Below are 25061 nucleotides of genomic sequence, written 5' to 3'. Positions count from 1 at the left end.
AATTCTAATTCCAGTTCTCTGCCAGTCTGTCTGTCTCTCTTTCTCCCTCCCTCTCCTGCCCCCTGTCTCTATCCTAGCTTCTCCCTGCCTCCTTTTTAATCCTTATTAAAGTGATTGTGATAGAGCTTGGCTCTATCACTCTCACTCCATCATCTTCAGGATACCCCTTCACATTGTTTCAAAATGTACATGCAACACCTGACATCTGAGTTATTAGAACAGCTCTACATTCTAAGAACATGTTTACACACACACACATATACACACACACACAATTACAGAAATCTGTTTGACCACCACCATCCAAATGTTTATTTGCTGTTTTACTTTAGAATAGACTATTTAAAAAAAATGAGCTCTTGAAAGCTAATAGTAAAAAGCATTTAAAGGAGACAAAAAAACTTTTCATAGGGCTTACATTCCCACTTTGCCTCTTCCTCCCTACCCTGTGTGGATTCTCCTTTCATTGAGGCAGACCGCAACCAATCTATAACTCATTTGAAAAACTGCTTGCAGTTTAGAGCTGTCCCATAGTCACATAGTTATTATGTGATTATAGGTAAGAAGCAACTTTTGAACCTAAGATTTCCTAGCTCTAGTTTCATCACTCTACCAACTACACCATACCATCTCTCATTATTTAGCTTAAAAGTCTTGATGATTTATATTCCAGTTCTATAAACAGCAACAACAACAAAAATCATCATACTTAAAGTAAAATTAGGTAAAAATTTTACACTACTGACTGAGATACTGAACTACTTGGACATTGGAGTTTAAAAGTTCTCATACGTCTATTTCCAGTACTATGATAAATTGGGAAAGGCTGAGTAATTTAAATGAGGTCTTATCAAGCAGGTGACATATGAAAACTAAAATATGACTTCCCAAAATGCTTGTGTAAATAGCCTTGAGCTGATTTGGGGAGGCAAAATGTTAATTTTTAGAGAGAAGGCCATAAACAACTGGATGGACAAATCTGGAAAGTAAAAAAAACAACTAACAACAACACATTATTGTGAGAGGGATTTTTATTTCGTCATTTTAAAACATTAAATCCCTGTAATTATTCATGTTCTCATGGGGAAGTTAAAAATGTCTTAGAATCCTGCTTCTGTAGGACATTATCTTTTTTGGAATATATTTGGAAACCTTGGAAAAATATCCTTATGTGTGATTGGATTTTTTTTTCCTTTTTTTTTCTTATTTGGATCAGGCCATTGTATTTCCTCTTAGATTGTGAGACAAATATAAAAATGAATTGCTCCAGAAATTCTCAACACCTTCCCCTCCCCCTCCATCTTTTAGAAAAAAGCTAAAACCTTTGAGAGAAAAGATAAAACGTAAACTACCCGGTACTCAGCTTTGTCACTTATACATTTGTCTGATGGTTCTGATGGTTGTTTCCATGGTAAGCTCTGGACACACAGGAAACAGGGTGAGGGGAATGTCTATGACCAGAGCACAACTGTTCACCGTGACAACTTTAAATGCCAAGAACCTCCTACTGAACAAATGAGTGAAAAACAGCAAAGTAGGCCTTTTTTATTTACTTTCTTTTGTGTCATGTGTGTATGTGTTGGGGGGATGGTGGCTTGATCTCAAATGTCGATCTAATCAGCGATATCAAGATAGTTACCTTTGCTGTATTAGTTTTTACAAGACAGCCTCTCATAATCTTTTTTTAAAAATAGTAGGAAGTTAAAGGTTTTCTCTTCATAAATATTATATAAATGTCCAATTTTATTTAAAAGTGGGGAAACAGATATTCTGTAATTGAAAATATGAAGAAAGATAGCATAGAGTGGAAATTCTTGAAGAGGTTATATCTAAATATACAATATGCCTTTTAAAATGTAAGAAAATTTAATTCTATTACTATTTTTTAAAATAATATTGCAATAAATGACTATGTAATTATTGCTTTCATATGTGAATACATGGGCAAATGCATAATATAATTAAAGGCCATGGATTTGGATATTTATTAGAGCCATAAGTAATGAAAAATTTTCTCTTTCACTTCTTGTCATTAATTTAAGCTTGAATTTTAATAAATTTTGAAGACCTTATCATTCTGCCATCTAGTTTTAAAAATTCTCTTCCCTCCTCTCCTCTTCTTCTGCTTTTCTCCATTTGTTCCTTCACTCAAACATTTCCATTCCACATTTTCTCATCTTCTTATATCCCTATACAAACTTCTGCCTACACAGTCCCCTTTGCTCCTATTGCATCTTTTAATTCAAATCAGCTAGAAATTTGAACATGCTATTACCTTCCTTCCAGCAAATCTTGGCTAAAGCCTCACTTCTCTTAGAAAGTTGATGCTGAAACAGGTAACGATTCTTTAAAAAAGATTTCTCTTTACTGGTTCCTGTTCCCAAAAATAGAGCCGTAATTTCTCCACATAGTTATTTACTATATCTGATTTAGATGGAGAACTCTCAAGAGAGAAGTACCAACTAAATGGCTTCTAACTGAACTCTCAATTTCATACATGAAAATTCAGATGCTAAGTGACCATTGAACTGAGATCATTGCTTTGATCTTCCCACACAAAATGAACCAAAAATTTAAAAGACATCTGGGCTGCTGTTCAGATAGCATGAGAAAAGAAAGTGATTTGGACTGAATAAATTATCATAATGTATATTTACTTTAAAATATTTGCTATTTATTTGTGGGCAAATATAGGTATTTTGGACAGTAGATTTTTTTTCTTTTTAATGTGTGGCTGCTGAATGATGGTTTTCTGCACCTGACATTCCATGTGGCTTTTTTTTTTAGCCTGGACTCCCTTTGGAAAAGGTAGTGAATAGTAAAAAGAACCAAGAAATCCTACTCTTTTCTATACTACATACATATTGAACAATAAAATAAGTACAAGTTCATAAAGCTATGGCCTGAAAGAAAGAAAAAGTAGGTTATGAAAAAAGAAAAGAAGGAGGGAGAAGAGAGAAGAGAGAAAAAATGGGACAAATGAGATTGTGTGTGTCCCAAAAGTCTTAGTGCATTTTAAAATACTTAAAGCTACATTAAGAATCTTAGAATATTCTGTGTACCTACTAGTGTTATCTTTTTGACAACTGTTAGTTGAACATAGAAGGTGCATAATAAATACACACTGGATTTAATTACACTGAATTTTTTGTCATTGGGTTATTCTCAGAATCAGAGGAAGGATCAAGAAAGTTTGGTGAGCTGATCAGAGAGAAGCCTTTTCATTTAGAAAAGGAAAATTGACTTGTATATCTTGGTGTGCAAAGGCATTATAAATAAAATGATGTATGCAATACTTGGCACCAGCAATAATTTTGATGTAACTTCATTTTGTGATAGCCATAGTCATGTATGTGTGCTTCTATTGATAGTACGTTGATTGAGAAGTCTGACTCTGGGCATATAAACCATATTTAACTGGTTTCTCCACATTTAGTTAGCACCCTTTCAGATGGTAACTAGATTTCAAGCAATACATATATGTTTTATTGCTCTTTTTTTTTATGTTTTAGTTGCATTTTTTTTAATTAGGTGTTACTCCAAGAAAATATGTATAATATTGGCTATTGGCATGGGAAGTCAAGTGTTTCAAGGATCATTTAAGGCCACAATGAAACAGGATTAGAACAGCCGAAAGGGAAGTTGAAAATGAAAAACACCAAAAAGTAAACAAAGAACTTCAGAGGGACTTTCAAGCCATGAGGTGGTTCGCTGTTATTTCCTCTGTAGTATGGTCTAGGTTTCCTGAAGTTGGAAGGACAGAAGGAAGACCAGTACAAAAATCTGCAAACCAATGCTGAGAAGACAAAATTCATTATGGCTAAGACAACACAAAAGCTGGAAAAAATAAAGGTTATGAAAAGGTAATTTTTACCCATAAAATCTGCTTTTTTTTTTTTTTTAAGATTAATCTGTTTATTGACATTTTTTTTTTATTTAGCTTTTAACATTCATTTCCACAAAATTTTGGGTTACAAATTTTCTCCCCTTTTATCCCCTCCCCCCCCAAACGCCAAGCATTCTAATTGCCCCTATGACCAATCTGCTCTCTCTTCTATCATCCCTCTCTGCCCTTGTCTCTGTCTTCTCTTTTGTCCTGTAGGGCCAGATAGCTTTCTATATCCCTTTACCTGTATTTCTTATTTCCTAGTGGTAAGAACATTACAGTTGATCCTAACACTTTGAGTTCCAACTTCTTTAGCTCCCTCCCTCTCCACCCCTTCCCTTTGGAAGGCAAGCAATTCAATATAGGCCAAATCTGTGTAGTTTTGCAAATGACTTCCATAATAGTTGTGTTGTATAGGACTAACTATATTTCCCTCCATCCTATCCTGTCCCCCATTACTTCTATTCTCTTTTGATCCTATCCCTCCCCATGAGTGTTGACCTCAAATTGCACTCTTCTCCCCATGCCCTCCCTTCTATCATCCCCCCCCACTCTGCTTATCCCCTTATCCTCCACTTTCCTGTATTGTAAGATAGGTTTTCATACCAAAATGAGTAGGCATTTTATTCTTTCCTTTAGTGGAATGTGATGAGAGTAGACTTCATGTTTTTCTCTCACCTCCCCTCTTTATCCCTCCACTAATGAGTCTTTTGCTTGCCTCTTTTATGAGAGATAATTTGCCCCATTCAATTCTCCCTTTCTCCTCCCAATATCTTTCTCTCTCACTGCTTGATTTCATTTTTTTTAAGATATGATCCCATCCTCTTCAATTCACTCTGTGCACTCTGTCTCTATGTGTGTGTGCGTGTGTGCATGTGTGTGTGTAATCCCACCCAGTACCCAGATACTGAAATGTTTCAAGAGTTACAAATATTGTCTTTCCATGTAGGAATGTAAACAGTTCAACTTTAGTAAGTCCCTTATGACTTCTCTTTGCTGTTCACCTTTTCATGGTTCTCTTCATTCTTGTGTTTGGAAGTCAAATTTTCTTTTCAGCTCTGGTCTTTTCATCAAGAATGCTTGAAAATCCTCTATTTCATTGAAAGACCAATTTTTCCCCTGAAGTATTATACTCAGTTTTGCTGGGTAGGTGATTCTTGGTTTTAGTCCTAGTTCCTTTGACTTCTGGAATATCCTATTCCATGCCCTTCGATCCCTTAATGTAGAAGCTGCTAGATCTTGTGTTATCCTGATTGTATTTCCACAATACTTGAATTGTTTCTTTCTAGCTGCTTGCAATATTTTCTCTTTCATCTGGGAGTTCTGGAATTTGGCCACAATGTTCCTAGGAGTTTCTCTTTTTGGATCTCTTTCATGCGTTGTTCTGTGGATTCTTTGAATATTTATTTTGCCCTCTGGTTCTAGAATCTCAGGGCAGTTTTCATTGATAATTTCATGAAAGATGATGTCTAGGCTCTTCTTTTGATCATGGCTTTCAGGTAGTCCCATAATTTTTAAATTGTCTCTCCTGGATCTATTTTCAAGGTCAGTTGTTTTTCCAATGAGATATTTCACATTATCTTCCATTTTTCCATTCCTCTGGCTTTGTTCTGTGATTTCTTGCTTTCTCATAAAGTCCTTAGCCTCCATCTGTGCCATTCTAATTTTGAAAGAACTATTTTCTTCAGTGAGCTTTTGAATCTCCTTTTCCATTTGGCTAATTCTGCTTTTGAAAGCATTCTTCTCCTCATTGGCTTTTTGAACCTCTTTTGCCAGTTGAGTTAGGCTAGTTTTCAAGGTGTTAATTTCTTCAACATTTTTTTGGTTCTCCTTTAGCAGGGAACTGATCTGCTTTTCATGCTTCTCTTTCATCCCTCTCATTTCTCTTCCCAGTTTTTCCTCCACCTGTCTAACTTGATTTTCAAAATTCTTTTTGAGCTCTTCCATGGCCTGAGCCCATTGGGTGGGCTGAGATACAGAAGCCTTGATTTCTGTGTCTTTGCCTGATGGTAAGCATTGTTCTTCCTCATCAGAAAGGAAGGGAGGAAATGCCTGTTCACCAAGAAAGTAACCTTCTATAGTCTTATTTCTTTTCCCTTTTCTGGGCATTTTCCCAGCCAGTGACTTGACCTCTGAATATTTTCCTCACACCCACCTCACCTCCTGATCCTCCCAGCCAGTGTTTGGGGTCTGAGATTCAAATGCTGTTTCCAGCCTCAGGGCTTTGGGCGGGGGCAGGGCTGCTATTCAGTGTGAGATTAAATTCAGATGCTCAGGTGAGGGCAGGGCTGCCTCTCAGGCTCAGTTCCCTCAGGGAGTTTATGCACAGACCTTCAACAATGGATCCAGGCTCCTGCCTGCTTGGAGAGCCCTGGTCTGCCGCTGCCCCTCAGCTTCTGTCTCCCGAGGGGGCCCGAGCCATGGGGGCACCCCACTCCCCCCTCGACCTGCCAAAGGGACTCTCTCACCGACCCCCGTCACCTGTGGGTGGAGGTACTTGTGCGGCCGCTGGAGATCCCATCCCTGAAGCCCGCTCGGATCTGTTCCTCTCGGTGCCGCGGCCACGGCAGGGCTGTACTCAGCTCCCAGTCCCGGCGCCCAGTCCACAGCACGAAGGACCTTTTACGAGAGGTTTGCAGGTCTCTCCGGAACAGAAATCTCCCTCGCTCCAATGTTCTGTGGCCTCTGGGTGCAGAATTCGCCGTGAGTTACTTCTTTGTAGTTGTTCTATGGGTTGTGGGTTCGGAGCTATGTGTATGTGCGTCTTTCTACTACGCCATCTTGGCTCCGCCCCAAAATCTGCTTTTTAATGAAAAAAATAACCATTGTCAGAAATCCAGATAAGGCTATGAGATCGGGGCGTGTTTATCAGGCTATATCACATCTGCCATAAAAAGAAGTTTTGAGAAATTTTTATTTCCAAGGCACCTGGAAACATCTCCGTGGAAGAAATGGTGAACTTATATAAACAATATGTTTGTCACATCATACATATCAATATATGCCTGTATGTATATTGTATGTGTATACATGTGTGCATATACATGTCAAACATTTTATATGAAACATCTTAAAATTGGCACAATGTACACAAATACACACGTACATATAGACACACACAAGGTAGCAGTTCTGTGTTTTCTGATGGATCAAGTAATGAGAAATTTTATGTAAATATGTTTTTTTAAACCTTCAAAAACCCTTTAGAAGCTTATGCTATTGCATAGAAATACAATAACATTTATACATGTGCATATATAAATATATACGTAGAAAGAGAGAAAGAGAGAGAGAGAGAGAGAGAGAGAAGAAAGAAAAAAGCAAATTGTTCTGGAATTATAGATATTCCCAAATGGAGATAGAATTCTGTGACATGAACTTGCACCATGCCACACATCACAAAAAGTTCAGAATTTTATGCGATAGAAATAAACATTCTTTTTTTTTTTTAGTGTTTAACAATCACTGCCATACAATTGAGATTTTATCCCCCCCACACCTACCCCCCACTACCCCCCTCCCTCCTCACAGCTGCATACAATTCTGTATAGGTTCTACATATACTTTCCTATTGAGTATATTTTCACTATAGTCATGCTAGGTAGTCAGACTAAATTAAATGAAAGAAATCATATAACAAATCAAAACATGATACACAAAAACATGCACATACACAAACATGATCTGCTACAAGAAATAAACATTCTTAAGTGACTTAGGAACTGATGTGATTTACATTTTATTGAAAAAATATCACGTACCCCATAATCTCCAAATTCTGGGGAGACTGAGTTTGGTGATTCACTTAAACATGTAAATTCTGAGTCTAAAGTTAATTCAATGTCCATCATAAATACAGCCCTTAATACAGAAAACCCCAGGAACAGGGGGCCACCAGGTTGCCTAAGGATGGATGAACTTGCCTAAGCAAGAAAAATGGAGCAGATTAAAGCTTATCTGATGATCAATATTAGGAGTAGTTTGTGCTGGACTTCTAGGCTAGATGAGGTTGAAACAGGGAAGGAAAGAATAGGAGAGGAGAGGAGAGGAGAGGAGAGGAGAGGAGAGGAGGGAAGGGGAGGGGAGGGGAGGAAAGGAAATGGAAGGAGGAAAGGGAAAGAGGAGAGGAAAAGAGAGGAGAGGAGAGGAGAGAGGTGAGGAGAGAGATTAGGAGAGGAAAGGAAAGGAAAAACCAAACCATATGCTATATATAATTTAGGCTGCAATTGCAGGGGGGAGGGTAGATGAGGATGAACTGTTCTTCCGATGTGAGAAAATTGATGAATTAAAGAATATGCATGCAAATCTTGTGAATTCAACATCAAATCATGTCAAACAAGTGATTGCATCAAAAGACTGACCTGTTACATTAAAAGTTTGTCTTTAAGATGTTAAATGCTATAAGGTTTATTGCATAAAATAAATGTATTTATTTTACTTTGTCCCAGTTAATTCAACCCCACTGTATCAAATACAATTATTTCTGAACCTGTTTATTCACAGTTCACATAAGTTTTGTTATATGTTTCACATATGTGTATGTAGAGGCATGGAAAACAGTTTTCCCTTGAATCAAGTAATGAGAATGTCATATATGGAGATAGTTTTAAAAGCCTTCAATAAGATCTTTATAATTTTATACTTTTGCATAGAAACACAATAAAAGCTCAATTCATTGAATAAATGCACCACATGTGGAAGCCTTGGCCTGATTTGTGTTACTTTCACTGTGTATGCCAATATAACCAAGTGAGACAGCAGTCTTGCTTGAACCATGATCAAGTAATTGATTATGCCATTTACTTATTCATGGCACCGGTTTTCAAGAGGAAAGGTAAAGGGACTTGATTTTAAATGCTGCTTTTTCTTCCCATCCTAAGGCTAATCAAGATCATCTACTTCTAAGAACCATTCAAAAAGCCCATTTTATTTCCTTTCACCATTTTAACTAGAACACTGATAGAGTGGGGGGAGCAGTTGCTATGAGGCACAGAAAAATTTCCTGGCAGTTGAGAGCCCTCCATCTATCATGAGGATTTGAAATGCTACTTCTTTTCAATACTGTATAGATTCTGAGGATTTTGTGAAACTCTCATCTAAAATGGAGAGATTTTTAAAGGGTATTCAAGCAGTAAATGCATATTGCAATCATTTAAAAAATCATGGAACCACCATTTGATTTCAAATTTTTCTGTCTCAATTTTTAGACTGAAAGTAATGGTAATAATCCAAAGATAATGTTTTGAAACTGATTAAAGTAGAATATTTTCATAAGTTCAGTGTCCTTGTGATGTCTGAGAGCTAAAATAATACCATTTGAATAGCAAAAATATTATTTTGATGATAATAACTGATACACATAGGGTTGTTTGCAAAACACTTTACATGAATATTTAAAATTGAGTCTTACAAAACCCATGTGGTAGTTACCACAGGTAGTGTCATTTTACATATAAAAAACTGAAGGTTCAAGAGCTTAGGACACTTGGCCATGGTCAGACAGCAAGTCAGAATCAGAGGAAAATTCAAAAAGAGATCTGCCCTCATTGCTAGTGTCACAGGACAGTATGATGTAATACTTCTCATCGTAATGTAACTAATGTTCAAAGATTTTCATTAACTAAAGCTTAGAAGTGCTTTTCATTTTCTCTCCATTTTTGGATAAGAGAAAGAAAAATCAACTAAATTATTCTATGGCTACAAATAAATGAATGAAAATTGCTAGGCACTGGGAATATAAATACAAAATCCCTACCCTCAAGCAGCTTACATTCAAATATGGAGGCAGCATATCCAGTGGAGTGGTAGCCTGGTAATAATGCTTTAATTAGGGTAATTAGAGACAGTGAATAGAAGAAAAGGAAAAATCACAATTGTGCTCTTACTAGAAGCAATGGTAATATTGATTTGAATACAGTTCCCAGAAAGAAATGAGGGAATTAGAGTTAGAATTAGACTTCCTATGGTAAGAGTTCAAAGCTGAATGGCTTAGGTTCTCTAAGAATAGACGTGGTCATTAGAGGTTCAGTCTGGGATATGGAATGACAACGGTAGGGCAAAAGATGGGTGCGGCAAAGAAGAGTATTTTGTGAATTTGGAAAATAGTAATTTAGTGAATATCAAGAAAATAGGTAAAATCTAGAAACAGTATACAAATCAATGTATAGTGATGGGTGATTGTATTATCATATTAGAAATTGTAATTAAATGAACTATTATATTTATTTACATTTATATTAATGTGATCTGTATATCTCTCTCAAAGATAGCCACTATACATGTATGTGCATATGTGTGTAAAAATTCAGACAAATATTAAGTGCACAAAAGACTATATTACATTCTTTGTAAAGCATGCATATATATATGTATACAAGAATATATGCATATGAATGCACACAAAATATAGAGTCTGCTAAATTAATCATCATGTAATCAAGTTATTTGGTATCCTTCGACAACATATGAGAAGAATATATGAGGATAATATATAATAAAGAAAGGATTTTTCTTAAATACACCAAACTTACCTCAGTATGCTTTTCAGTTTTTATGGAAATATTGAAGCAGAATTACATCCAGAATTTTCAGATGTGTCTTAGAGTGGGGAAGGGAGAGGCTAGAAATGAAAGAAGAAAAAAGATATAGATATCTACCTCTGCCAGGCACCTTGCATATTGTGTTCTCTCCTTTCAAAGTAGAAATCAGAGGAACTTAAAAGGAGTAAGAAGAGTGGAGATAGATTGTGCTTATTAATAAGAATTTCAAAAATCAAAAAGTGTGCCTCCAGGAGGCTCATTTTGTGACCAGAACTTCTATGGTTATTATATTTCTGTTCAAAAACAATATATTCTAAGTTAACCCTAAAACCTAGTTATAATTCTGGAGTATAAGGACTAGATGAGGAATATTTCTCCTGCTTTGGGAGCCAAACTTTAAGAGAAAGAGCAAATATTTGATGCTGAAGAGCTCTTAAGAGATGAAGAGTGCCATTTACTTATTTCTGCTTCTCACTGTGGGCTTAGGATGTTAAATAGATTAAAAGGCTAAGAGAGGTCAGTCACTCAAGGGAAAACTTTGTTTTCTCTTCTTCTGATTTGTTTCTCTTCAAAAGTTTATTTTTTCCCCCTTGAAAGATCCTGCTGAAACTTAAGATGTGAAACCCCTTGATGGAGGGCCTGTACTTTCAAGGGTAGATGGGGTCAGTCTTCAGGTGGTAGCAGTGAGGAGTGGTGAGACAGAGACCCAGATTCACCAGGAGGCTTACATATTTCAGATCATGATAGTTAATCATTCCAGCCAGAATTAAAAAAAAAAAAAAAGCTGATGTCATGTAATTTAACCTCATCACTTCAAAATGAGTAAACTGGGACTAGAGAGCTAACTGTTTTGTCCTAGGTCACACAGCTGTCTACTGGAAGAATGTGCACTAGAACTTGTCTCCCAGGCCTGTAGTGCTTAAAGAGTCTGAATTTTGTTTCCTGTTTTAACAATGTTGTCCTATAATATGCCTTAAGTCTTTACTTAGGCATTTGATTTATTTTCCACATATCCTCTAGTGCTGTCTCAGTAAGAGATGGAGAGTAAAAGAAAGATGGACTGTCTTTAATATCACAGTATGGAGGAGTTGTCATCCATGTGACCCTAAGGGATATTTATATCCACCCCCCACAGAATAGCAGCAACAAGACCTGAGAGGGGAGGTTGTGGGGTTAACTTGGACTCTAACTCTCCTTCACGTTCCTCACTTGCCAGCTCTTTCCCGAACCTGGCCTCAGAGAAGACAGCCTAGTCATTTCCATTTAACCTCATTTAAAAAGGCATAACTAATAAATCTGTATGGCCTGGGCCTTCGGGGAGATGGCCAGCAGAGTCGATCTTGGTACAAATCCTATTGAACCCTATTCAAAACCATGACAACACAGGACAAGCTCTGATTTATCCCAGTGAGTTAAAGAGCATTGTAAAGACGTGTCAATCATGCATTATTCTCCATCTGAACAAATGCAAAATCCTGACTGGAACAAATGCTTCCAACAGGTCCAGGGAGTCGAGCTCCATTTCCCCTTTGTCTGAAGCCTAGCAGTTGGCCTGTACTGATTTTCCCCTCTGCCCGACCACCCAGCATGCAAGTAGCAGAGAACCCCTGTCACCAGGCACACTTGGAAGTAGAGGTTGGGTGGTGAGGTTGGGAATGTTGGTGAAGAGGTTTGGGAGGAGGGGAAATACAAAAGGGAGAGGAGAAATGGAGATACTGTAATTGCTCCTTGGGAATTGAAGGGCCACATCTGGAGCTTTGCCCCACTGTGAGCCGGGGGGCAGCCCTTCATTGGGTTCAGCTCCTGTCCTGTTTCAATTATCTGTCCGCTAACCCTCAGGCTTGGGGAGTGTTATTCCAATTGTCATTGCTTTCCTCACTGTGCATTGACAGGATGACTTCCATTCCTCTTTTTCCTCCATAAACCAGTGCCTCCAAACAATCTGGGTAGAAAAGTACTTTAATGACAATAATTCTGCATATTCAAACATGGAGAAGTGTCATTTGGCTACTGTTTGGTACATATTGGATAGAGTACATATTAGATAGTGCTATCAGTATGATAGATGGAAATTTAAATGTAAAAATAATTACCTGCTGCAGGAACTGAGCCTTTCCACCTTTTCCACTCTGCTTTGGACCCAGATGGACATGTACATTAGGTAAAACCTAGGGAAACTTGACTTCTGAAAAGGGAGTTTAGGACTTTTCTCAAAAAATATGTATTTCCTTTTAACAAAAGAAATGTTTAATATACCTGGAACCCAGAAGCATGCATAGATTAAAAAAGCAAACGAACAAACAAAAAACCTTGAGCAACAATAAGAGAGCTGTGAGACTCTCCCAAGACATAAATACTTAAAACATCAAGACAGGATGCAATTTGCAGAACAGCTGAACAGACATTTTATATTTATCATCTAAGCTCTATATTATATTATCAAATCCCTTCAGGTCCATGTTTTCTGGTAAACTTAGCCAGGGTCTGAACTCCTCTCAATGCCATGGAGGGGGAGGCGGGGAAGAAATAAGTTTTTATTAAGCACCTACTATGTGCCAAGCACTGTGCTGAATGCTTTACAACAATCATTTTTGATCCTCACCACAATACTGTAAGATAGGTGCTATTATCTCTATTTTACAATAGAAGAAAACTGAGGCAGAGAGAGGTTAAGTGACTTGCCCAGAGTCACACAGCTAGTTAGTGTCATGTCCTCTCATATGTAGGAACTCCCCCTTGATATCAGGGAACTCAGATGAAGGGACTAGGGATCTCTTGATCTCTCAAATTCACAAGGTTGCCTCCAAGACTAAATGAGCATCCAATTTATATCTTGATACACATTCAGTCACCAGTGTTGAGGGAAGGAAATATAAAGCAGAAAATGTTGGAGAATCAGGGTCCACAAGGCTTGGATTCAACTGGCTCATTGCAAAGCCTGCTCTGACCTCCGTGTGGTAGCCAAAGCATTCTCAGTATTCCAAAGGTGGAATGTCTAACCTGCCTTTCCTCTCAAAGAAAGTTCTAGAGTTACAAACTTCAGCCTAGAGAGTCAAAGAAAAGAATTAGTCACTGTTTTTTTTTTTTTGTTTTTTTTTTTTAAGGTCCACTGAAAAGATCACTCCCCTTAGTTTACAAGTAAATCCTATCTGCTTCAGATAGGATTTTTTACCCTCCTTGCTTCTCCCTACTTTAGCCTTCAAGGAATAAGAGACCATCAGGCCTTTTTTTTACTGTGTCATTCCAAAGCAAGTCTTTTGGAAGTTAGCACTTGTTTTCTTGAATTGCCCAATGAGGACAACTCATTGTAAACTCCATGGGATGTCTCCCTTTATATTAAAAACAAACAAACAAAAAAACAACCACCACTAAAATAATGTAAAGCAAAGGTATCAAACATATTAGCTGCTGGCAACAGGAGACCCATAACACCCCAAGTGCAGCCATAATCAGATTAAAATGTAATAAGGAAATATTAAACAAAATATATAAAATACATTAAAATAGATAACATTAAATTTTAAAACTGAGTCAATCTGGTCTGCAAGGATCCGTGTTTATAGATTCATGCCCTTTCCCTTTTTGATTTAAGTTTGGTGCTGGTGCCTTACAATACCCTCACTTTTCTTTTCCCTAATATGATGCTGCAGGGTCAAGAATTCCAGGATAGTTTCTTCAGGGGAAAGGGGACTTCTGTAGTGCAGCTGCTGCTGAAGTGGGTGGGAACCCGCCTTTCCAGAAGTTAGGCTTGTCTCTTTCCACCTCTTTCACCACAACTCTGCTGCCAAGCAAGTCGAGAAGAGTGGCCCTCTGATGAAAGCTGGGGTATGTGGCAGAGTTGTAGTGCTTTCAAAACAATATTAGCATTCTCCAAATTGATTCAGTTTAGTGTAATCATCAGACCTGACTGGCTCTGGAATCCCTGAGATGGAACACTGTCGTCCTAAAACCCTGGGCTAGGCAACCTGAAATGGGGATATCACACTCACCTCTGTTCCTTTTTTTCTGAAATCCCTAAGGGTGGACAGTGGGGAATCTGTCTAGACAATTTCAGATGCATAGCCATCATCTGAGATGAATAGGGATGTGTGGGGGGAGCAGACAGATAAATGGGTGACCAGTAGATGGTTGGACAGTGAAACTCACCAGTTCAAACAAGAGCATAAGACTGAACCAACTGAATTAGTAGATCAGGAAAGTGGGATTTTGGTCTGGGTTACCCGGATGGTTACCTCAACCACTCTGTACTTTGCTGATGGAGCCCCCAAGACAGGTCTGGAGTTGCTGTGTAGCCATGAGGGGCTTGGCCCTGCCTCTCAACATTTCTGTGAAGCCACAAATATAAATATGAACTGAAATTCAGTTAATAATGAAGGGTCAGAATCTGAGACCATTTCAACTAACGGAAGAAAGATTCTTCATTCGGTGTGGCCTGTATCGGCAGAAACAGAAATGCCAATGTTTTGTGGATGTACAGCTACATCGATGAATGGCAGACTGTTTCCTTAGTGGTGAAGTAGAGTAGGGAGGGGAGAGAAGATGGAGGAGGGCCTTTTAACTTCACCCTTGTAAATCACTTCCCAGATAATTGCGGGGAAACTAACAAACCAGCAAACAACCTCAATGAATAAAGCAAACAGGGAATAAATTCCTGGATCCTCGTAAAACACACCCATTTCACCCTCATAGCCACCCCCACCCTCCTCCAGACTTCAGGAACTCTGATGAGGACCAGACTGTGTCAGTGGAGGAGAAGGAAGGCTGGGGGGATGGGGAATAGAGGAGGTGGGCGGGTGGTGGACCATCGCTTGCCACCCAAGATGTTATTCACTGGTAAGAATCCCCATTATCTGTCCTCACTTTAGGCTAATCAGACAGAATCTCTAAAGCTAAAGCCTGTTTCCTGCTGTCTCTGGGAGGTAACGGGGAGGGGCGGGGTTGAGAAGAGGACTGAGGTGGCACCTTACTGTCTCCTTTTAAGGTTAACCCCCCCCCCCCCCCAATTTAATTCAGGTACTTATGCTATAGACAGAGACAGTTTTCAAAGCAACCAGAGTTGGGAGAACTGTTTATATAAATAGGGATCTTCTTGTAAATGACACTAATATTCCTTTGGTCACTCAACATCAGTAGCCTCCGTGTTTCCAGCTGCCCCACAGCACCCTTTCGCCCACCCTTTGCAGAGCAGTGCAACCATGGGCACATCTGGACGTATTAGCTTCACTGTGCGCAGCCTCCTGGATTTACCAGAACAAGATGCACAACACCTGCGGAGGCGGGACCCAGAACCGCCAACCCATCACCGCCCCGGCCCTTACTCCGAGTGGATGGAGACTGACCGAAGTCACTACCCCTGTGAGTGAGTGGCGATTTCGGCTGGCTCCTTGGGGGATGCGGGGAGGGTAACCTGGGCAGGGGAGGTGTATTCCAGTCTGGGTATTGACGGGGTTCTGTGGAACCCTGAAGGAAAGAGTCTCTAACCCAGAAACACAAAGAGGGTATCCTTTTCCTGGGCAGCTAGAAAGCAATTTCACTGAAGATCCCCATGTGGAGCTTTGCGAAGCCGCTATTCCCAGAATAGTTCTCTTATTTTAATCTCAAACTCCCAAACCAAGAACTCTGTCCTTTCAAACTTAACATCATGTCAGGCAGGGAGAAGAATAATATATTTGTCAGCCCTGCAAAACTGGGGCTGTAGGTCTGAATGTGATTTCCCGATTATTAGAATTTCGTTTCCTGATTATAAACCAGCAATTTTAAAAGTCCAATCTATTCCTTTTATCCATTCACTTCGAATTTTCTTCTTCCTCCCCCCACATCCTGGTTTTAATGTCCATTTTAAACTCTGGAAAAAAACAGCTCGTCTCTCCCCAGGCCAGATCTAGGAAATTATCAGCAGTTGGATTTATGGGCTCAGTCTTCCTCCCTTGCAGACTAGAATTGGGGAAGGATGGGGAATAGGTGAAGTTACAGCAAGATCATCTACCAGTGGCTTCTCAGAGGTACATAATCCAAATTCGGTTAGATGCCAGTAGTTTCTGTAGATATTAGTGAATTTATATGAATATCGACACAGAGCACATTTATTTAGGTCACGAACTGTGTCTTTTATGAGTTCCGAGAGGGCTGGTGCCTTGGCTAGAGCTATAGAACGCGAAACAAAATATTTAAGTCCTGCATTGTTGGGCAGGCTATCCGAAGGGAGAGTATGGAGGGATGGCTGTATCTAATTCAGAAGCCCTTAGACAATCTTTCTAGACCTACGAGGGTAGTTGAGTAGGTTGGTAGGACTCCGCTACTCTGTGCCGCGCCCTCAACGTGGTGCATCTCCTTTGCTGTCCTCTCAGCTTCAGACGAGAGCAGCCCAGAGACCAGCCCTTCGGATTCCGTGCCGCGGCTGCGGGCCCTACCTCCCGTACAGTTGCCTGGCTCTGACCCTGAGAAGAAGAAGAAGAGACGCGTGCTGTTCTCCAAAGCTCAGACTCTGGAGCTGGAGCGGCGCTTCCGGCAGCAGCGTTACCTCTCCGCTCCAGAGAGGGAACAGCTGGCTCGGCTCTTGAGTCTGACGCCTACTCAGGTCAAAATCTGGTTCCAGAATCACCGCTACAAGATGAAGCGTGCCCGGGGTCATGGGCCTCTGGGTCCTGCCTGTGCCGCGGATCTGAGCCCAACTCCTGCGCTGCTACGACGGGTGGTAGTCCCGGTGCTGGTCCGTGACCGAAAGCCTTGCCAAGGTTGCGAACCTAGTCTGGCAGCAGTTCCGGACAAGCCGAGTTTGCCTCAAGCTGCCACTGCCTCCGCTTGCGTCCTCCAGGGCTACCCTTCTTTCCCCACCAGTTCTACGGCTGCACTCAGTCTCTTTCAGGCTGATCAGCACTTAGCGCACCCGACACTTGTCTCTTGGAATTGGTGAAATAAAACTTTCCAGTGCAGAGAGAAAGGGATGTCTTGGGTTTCTCTCCCTACTGATTTCCACCCTTCAAGTGGATTTACTTCAGAGAACCTGCCCCGTTGTCCCAAAGCATATTTAGATTGTAGGGGCATTGGATGACTGTGGCAGCTCTCTGCCCTCCTTACACCTGCCCTTTCTGGGACCCCTAGTTCTCTCCAGGTCACATGCCTAAGTCTCGGAGAAAGCCAGGAATAGAATTCACCAATATTTCCTCTGGCCCTCTCCCCAGCTGCAAATTTATCAGTTAAATGAATTGTTCAAACCATGTTTGTATATTTTTAAATAGTGATGATAAATGATCTATTTTTTAAAGAAATAGATTTTTTTTTTGTAGTAGAATGTGAATAAAATGTATTTGAATGTCTTCTTTTCCCGTTCCTGCAGAACAGAGTAGAGAAGGCCCCATTTTGAAGAGTGTACATTACCCTGCTGCTTGTTTCTCTTGGCTTTTAAAGACTTTGCTCTTTCCCTCCTTTCACTACTCCAAAATGAGTGCAATCGAAATCCACACTCAGCATGAAGGAGATGGTAATGGAGGTGTGGAGAACAGCTAGCTGTTGCTGGAAAGGACCTGGATGTACAAGTCTGTGGGTCCCCTTCCCCCCATTCTGGAAGCTGTAGTTTCTAATTTTAAATTCAACATCACAATCTTGTGTAGAGACATATTTCTCCTGATCCCTCCCTTTTGAAATTTTTAATAAAAACTTTTCTTTGCCCCACATGGTTCCGAAGGATTATAGAATCATAGCTGAAAGGAATATCAGAGGTTGTGTAGTCCACCAAGCTCATTTTACAGACAAGGAAAGGAGTCCAAAGGTTGGATGTAAATTGTTTCTTCATTACCACACTATCTCCTGCCTCCAATCTAAGCAGATCCACATATTTATGCAAAAACATTTAAACTGGAGACCTGAACTTAGAAAGACAAGTTCAAATTTGACTTCAGATTAACTATGTGACCTTGGGCAAGTCAATTAACTTCTATTTGCTTAAGTTTTCTCATCTATAAAATTGGGATAATAATAGCATTTGTTGCAAGGATAAAAACTTTAAAGCTAGCTATATAAATGTTAGACAATGGTGTTGATAATGATAATGACTGGGCTGTGTCCTTGTTCAGAAAGTACAACATTTGACTATTTCATACAAACTGCTTGTGCATCTTGATTCCAGGTAGGTTTTAAAAGTGTTTTTTTTTTTCCTTCCTGATATTTAAATTGACTTAAACAAAGATGTTTTGGATAAGTGGAAAAATATGAAAAGACAAAAGCCTACAGAAATTCCTAGGAGGAAGAGGAGTCATGAGCTCTTGATTAAAAGAACGCAGTTTACATTTAGGTAACTGAGACGATTCTCTGATTCCCACCTCTCATAAGGATGACCTGGACTCAGGAGAAGGATCCAATATCTGTCACCAGTCCTCTCCATTATGATAGAAAAAAAAAAAAAAAGCCTTTTTCCTTTTCACCCGGTCTGCCAGCAGCCCAGCCCACTTGTCAGAAATTACTGTCTCACTAATAGGATCATAAGATCACATATTTACAGCCTGAAAGGACCTTCAATGCTATTGTGTTCAATTCCCATATTTACAGATGAGGAATCGGAGGCACACAGAGGTTCAGTGATGGCAACATCATACAGCTAGCATGTGTAGGAGGCAGGATTTGAGATGCAGTCTTCCTGATTCCAGCCCACTACTCACTACTTTAACTAGCTGTCTTTACAAATTTGAAATCCTGCCTCTTACCGAGCCAGAAAATGGGGAAACTTGAGTTTTGATGCTCTGGGTGGGAATGTTAACCTGATGTGTATTTCAAGACTTTGACTCAGGATCCCAAGAGGACAATCCAAAACATAAAACTGGGGAGCAAGAAAAGTCCAAGTAAATTCAAGGAGGCAGTAGTTTGTAATAGTAGCCATTAGCTTGAACAGATTGTAAGAGAAAATTGAAAAATGTTGGTCCCTATTCAGAGGAAAATGTCCCAGGATTTATCACCTGTGATGGGGGCATGTGGCTAAAGAAGGAAAGGAAAGAGGAGGGAGGGATTCCGATATTTGGGTCTCAGCTGCTGGCCACCTTGTCTTCCATATGGATGGGGTAATCTTAGCAGAATCTAGATCCTTAAACCTCTTTTTGTCTTGGGAGCTGAAAAGTGTATTGTCAAGCCTGAAAAGGACCTGGACAAAATCAGAACTGTTTCAATTCAAGACTGTTTAATCAGTCCCTGGTGACAAAGTAATGGGTGTTAGGCAAAACAATGGTATCTTTTAAAACCTTGTGGCCTTCAGGAAGACAAAGGACCTGAATTTTATGAGTTTACAACTTCAATTAGAATACTGCCATTGTGAGTTGGAGATTATCAAGTTGGTATCATAAAATTCTTTTCCAATAAATGATTGCTGGGGAAGTAGCCCTGACCTTGTAAGACATAAATTGGAACCTAAGAGGTTGCTTTATAAGTTAACCTTAAGTAAAAAGGTTATGGAAGTGTGCATGTGTGGGGGGAGTTCCCTTTAAAAATCACCAGTGATCTTGTCCATTCTTCATATTTTCCAACTTCTAGAAATAGAGTGTTTTCTCTATTCATAAGAACAAAAGTTCAGTTTGCTTCCTGCTATTGTCAATAACAAAGCTTTCCATCATTTTCTGTAGAAGGGCATTGGAATAAAAAACATCTCCCCTATCCAGTTCTTCTTGATACTTTTATTCTGGGAATGACTCATCCTCTCTCCTATCTTTTCTTTTCCTAGAACTCCTGGTAAATTTGGACTGAATGGTAGTTTAATGTATTAGAAATATTATCAAGAAGGCAGAAGAGTATAGACAACAGGAAAAAAAATTCCTTTCCTAATTCACTGAAAAAAATAGTTATTCATTCAACAAATGTTTATTAATCACTATTATGTGCCAGGTACTGTGCTAAGCACTGGAGATATAAAGAAAGATAAAAGACAGTCCTTGAAAAGCTCACAATTTAATGGGAAAGACAATATGTAAGCAATGGTGCATAAACAAGCTGTATGCAGATAAATTGGAAATAATCAAAAAAGAGAAGGCAGTAGAAGTAACAGCACTAAGAAAAGACTTCCCATAGAAGGTAGGATTTTATTTGGGACTTGAGGGAATCCAGAGAAGGCAGGAATTGGTACAAAAATAACTTTTTACTTGTTCTGATTCTGACCCTAATGGAAACTCAGGGATTCATGAATCACTTTTTTTTTTTTTAACTCAAATCCCAAATAGTACTGAATTTGGAGCTGATTGACATAGGTTTTAATCCTCTGCTTACTCCTTCTGTGACTTTAGGTAAGTTTATTTTCCTCTCCTTCAGTTTGTTCAGATCTAAAATGTGAATGTTGAACTTTGATAATCTTTAATATCTCTTCCAGTTCCAAATCAATTATTCTATGAGCCCATGGGTTTGTTTCCTCCTATCCTATGACCAGTCAGTCAACATTTATTGATGTTTCCAGTACTATGCTAAGTGCTGGAGAGAAAACAAAATGCAAAACCAGTCCCTGATCTCTAGAAGATTCTATTGTAATCTGGAAAACAGCTATGCATATAATTAGATATATGTAAGATAAATACAGTGTAGAAGGAAAGTCATTTGAGGGGGGAGAAAATACAAGCTGAGGGGACAGCACAAGACTGGAAAAGGGCTCCTGTAAAGGATGTCATTTCAGCTGAACCTAGAAGAAAGCTAGGGATTCTAAGAGGTGGAGATGAGGAAGGAAAGCATTTCAGGAATGAATGAAGGATAGTCAAAATAAAAGCAGAGACAGAAAGTGTGTTGTTATCTGTGAGAGCAAGTGAAATGGATGGTAGAGTGTGTGGAGTGCAAGAAAACTAGTAGGGCAGGCAGTAAGGAGATTATGAAGATCTTTAAATATTAACTTATATTTGATTCTGGAGGTTATGGGCAGCCACCAGAGTTTATTAAGTTATTGAGGAGGGGGGGAAGGTGACATAGGCAGACTTTAGGAAAACCATTCTGAATACATGGGTTCTATGGGAGTCTTGAAGTAAAGAGACTAACAAGAGCAGAAGATATAGGGGGCTGAACTAGTGTGGTGCTTATGTGAATGGAAAGAAGTGAAAGAGAAAGATTACAAATGTAAAACTGCAAGATTTGGTATTGGATTGGATATGTGATTCTCACATCACCTGACGGTGTGGAATCCAGGATGGTACTACCATTTTGGACCTAAATGACCGGGAGAACAGTGAGCTCAACAGTAGTAGGGAAGTTGAGAAAAGAAGAGGGTTTGAGAGTAAAGAAAATGAACTCAGTTTTGGATACTCTGAGTTTGAAATGCCAAAGTTATAGCAAGTTAACATTCAAAAGTCAGTTAGTAAAGCAGATCTGGAGTTCAAGAGAGAGACTATGACTGTATGTATGTGTGTATATATATATACATACATACACACACACACACATATATAATATATATATTATATATATATATATATAGGTTCAGAAATGGTGTGCATAGAGATAATAACTGAATCCATAAGGAACATATCAGTTCACCAAATGAGATAGTATGAGGATGTTTTTAAGCTGTCTGTAAATTTGCTTTAAAAAAATATTCTGATAACTGTAAAATTGATAACCAATAATTGAGTTCCTTTGCAAACTTATGCATTTTATGCATTTAAAAATATTATTATGATAAGGGGACTATAGGCTTCATGAGACTGCCAAAGGAGTATATAAAAGAAAATAGGTCAAGAACCCCTAGTGAAGAGAAACAAGAGAAAAGACCCAAGGTAGAATTTGGGGAGACAACCATAATTAGCTGATGTGACATGAATAAAGAACCAACAATGGAAACTGAGAAGTGATCATCTAGATAGGAGGACAATCAGAGAGAACAGTGTCACAAAAAACCAAAGAGGAAATAGTATCCAGAAGGTGAAAGTGATCATTAGTGTTAAGTGCTGCAGAGAGGTTAAGAAGGATAAAGACTGAGAAAAGGCTGTTAGATTTGGTGGTTAAAAGATCATTGGTAACTTCAAAGAGAGTAGTTTCAGTCGAATGATAAAGTCACAAACCAGATTGCATATTACTTAGGAGAGAGGGGAAAAGAGATAAGAAGTGGAGGCTTTCTCAAGAACTTTGTGTTAAAGAAGGGGTAGAGAGACATAGGATGATAGATGTTGAGGGTAGTGGGATCTAATAAGGATTTTTAAAGGCTGAGGAATATTTAGATCTCTTTGTGGATAGCAGTTCAGTATATATACATATATACATGTATATATGTATATATTTGGGGAGAGAGAGAGAGAAAGAATGATAGTGCAGGAAATCTATAACAGAAGATAAGGGGATGATGGGTCTAAGAGGACATGTAGAATAGTTGGTCTTGCCAAGAAGAAGGCATATTTTTCCAATTGGAGACTGGAGGAGAAAAGGAGATAGAGGGAGTGAGATGAGAAAGGGAGAAGGGAGAGTTCATGACAAATGGTGTTAATTTTTTTCAATGAAACATGAGCTCAAAGGATGAGAATGGGAGACTGAATAGAGAAGACAAGGTTTGGAACAGACTGTAGTGAATATATCAATTAGGAAAGAACAGAATAATTGCCTTGCTGAAGTGAGGGTCCTGTTGATTTTGGAGAACATAAATTTGTCAGCATATTCTGCGGTTTCCTCTAGCTCTGATCAGTAGCTCATGACAGAGGCGAATAGTGGGAGGTGAAAGAGTTGTGTGGTGGGAATGATCTGGTGTTGTCGTTTGGCAAGGTGTGATTGGTGAAAGGACAAAGTGAAAAAGATTTTAGAGTGAAAGGTAGTGTAGAGTTAGGTGGTTTACCATGAAGTAAAGATAGGAAAGTGGAGCCAGTACAGAGACAATGGCCTGGAAAAGTATTGAAGAGTAAAAGAAATGGAGGTCAAGGCGAGAATGAAGATAGGCTTATACATCATAAGTAAGTGGAAAGATGGAAGGATAAAAGGTTATGATCATATAAAGGAATTTCAGAGTTCAAGAACATGGAAGTGGAACATATATAAATGATGAGAAGATGTATGAAATGTAGTTGAAAAAGAGTAGGGGAACAGGTATGGAAATTGAGTAGACTGAGGAAGGAAGTTAAGTATTTGTGAGTACTTATCTATCCTTCTATCTATATTGAAGTCATCTAGTATGAGGGCTAAAGAGGAGGGTGAATAAAAAAATTTAGAATGTCACTGGAGTCATTGAATAAAGGAAAATAGCCTGGGGCTTGATAGATAATGGCCACCAAAATCTACATTGAAAAATAAATAAACATGAATAATATGAACCGTGAAAAAGGAAAGGCTGCTGAATAATGGTGATTTAGAAGTGGTTTGGGGATTAAGCAGCATCCTGAGTCTTCTATCATTATCAGAATTGGAGTGGATGTGATGGTGAAAGTATAGCCAGTACTGGAAAATGTGATGGGAAGCAATGTCATTAGAATATAACCTGTTCTTACTGTTAGAAGATGGAAAGAGTGAAAACAGAACAGGCTTTAGATGAAAGGAAGTTTATGAATTTTTGTGCAGGCTTTCCAGAGGGTAGAGAGGAAGGAGCAGGTGGATCTGCAGTGTGAAACTTTAGGGAGTACGGTTTAGGTGGATGGGGAATAATGAATGGGGAGTAGATGGTTGGAAACTAGATTTATGTCAGAATCCCAGGGATAGGGAAAGTGAAAATCAGCTAAACATTGAGAAATAAGTTCGGACAGAGTGGTTAGAGGGAGTGCTGTTTGAGAAACATGATTAAAAGGTTTAAGTTTGTGGCAAGTGGTGATGTTGCATTCTGGGAGGCCTCAGAAGACCTCTCTTAGAGCAGGAAGGACTAGGAGAAAAAGAGAATTAGATCATGAGGTGGTGATGCATTTGCATAGAGAAGGCCTTTAAAAGTAAGAAGCAGATCTGTTCTTGTTCTCTACTCCTACCTTACCAACATGGCCCTAGGACAGGACCTGAAGTCTAAAGTATGAAGGAGGAAAAAGAGAGTCCCCTGTCACATCAATGACAAACATTTATTAAGTTCCTACTATGTGACACTGTGTATATGCTCCAAGGGATACAAGAAGAGACCAAACAAAAACCCTTTTCTCAAGGAATTTCCAATCTAAGGAGGAAGATACCACGCCAACAAATGCATGCAAAGTTAGATATATCCTAGATAAATAGGAAATTATTAATAGAGGGAAGGCACTGGAATTAAGAGGGTTTGGGGAAGGTTTTCTGTACAAGGTGGGGTTTTAGATGGAAGTTAAAGGAAGCCAGGGAAGTTAATACTTGGAGTAGAAGAGAGAAAGTATTCCAGGTGTAGGGGATGGCCAAGAAAGAATGCCTGGAGCTGAGAGTATTTTTTTCAGGGCACTGAATGCTGAGTGGAACAGTGTGTGTTAGGGAGTGAGGTGTAAGAATTCTTAACAAAGACCTTTAAGTGTTGGAGATTTCTCTTACTCTTTTGACTGTAAAGCATCTCTAGGCTGAAGTAGCAGCTGACTCAAAAGACAACTCAAGCAATTACTTCCTTTACTACTAATTCACTGCGAGACTCAAATCCCTGTTCTTTCTAATTTTACTTATGAGAAGTCTGAGAAGAGATAAATTCATGTTTTTGGTAGTCCTAAGGGACAGTTACTTGGATGCTAGTAATAACTAAAGAGACAAAAGGATCAGAGAATTATTTATTT

General features: G+C 39.1%; 1 protein-coding gene across 1 annotated transcript; it reads left to right on the top strand.

Moving 5' to 3' along the window:
• The first annotated feature begins 15149 nt into the window (after window positions 1-15149).
• NKX2-8 (NK2 homeobox 8) lies at window positions 15150-17338 on the top strand. Its single transcript, XM_072641150.1, has 3 exons — window positions 15150-15258; window positions 15559-15780; window positions 16773-17338. Exons 1-3 carry the CDS (start codon window positions 15150-15152, stop codon window positions 17336-17338), a joined length of 897 nt encoding a protein of 298 aa, XP_072497251.1.
• Window positions 17339-25061: the final 7723 nt, after the last annotated feature.

The sequence above is a fragment of the Notamacropus eugenii genome, chromosome 1 (genome assembly GCF_028372415.1).
Source record: "Notamacropus eugenii isolate mMacEug1 chromosome 1, mMacEug1.pri_v2, whole genome shotgun sequence".
Lineage (NCBI taxonomy): Eukaryota > Metazoa > Chordata > Mammalia > Diprotodontia > Macropodidae > Notamacropus > Notamacropus eugenii.
This window is presented reverse-complemented; position numbering and strand designations above follow the sequence as displayed.

Coding starts and splice junctions, on each gene's coding strand:
- NKX2-8 (XM_072641150.1), top strand. CDS start 15,150: ATGAGGACCAGACTGTGTCAGTGGAGGAGAAGGAAGGCTGGGGGGATG. Junction 15,259..15,558: donor ACCCAAGATGTTATTCACTG/GTAAGAATCCCC, acceptor CAACATCAGTAG/CCTCCGTGTTTCCAGCTGCC. Junction 15,781..16,772: donor TGACCGAAGTCACTACCCCT/GTGAGTGAGTGG, acceptor CTGTCCTCTCAG/CTTCAGACGAGAGCAGCCCA.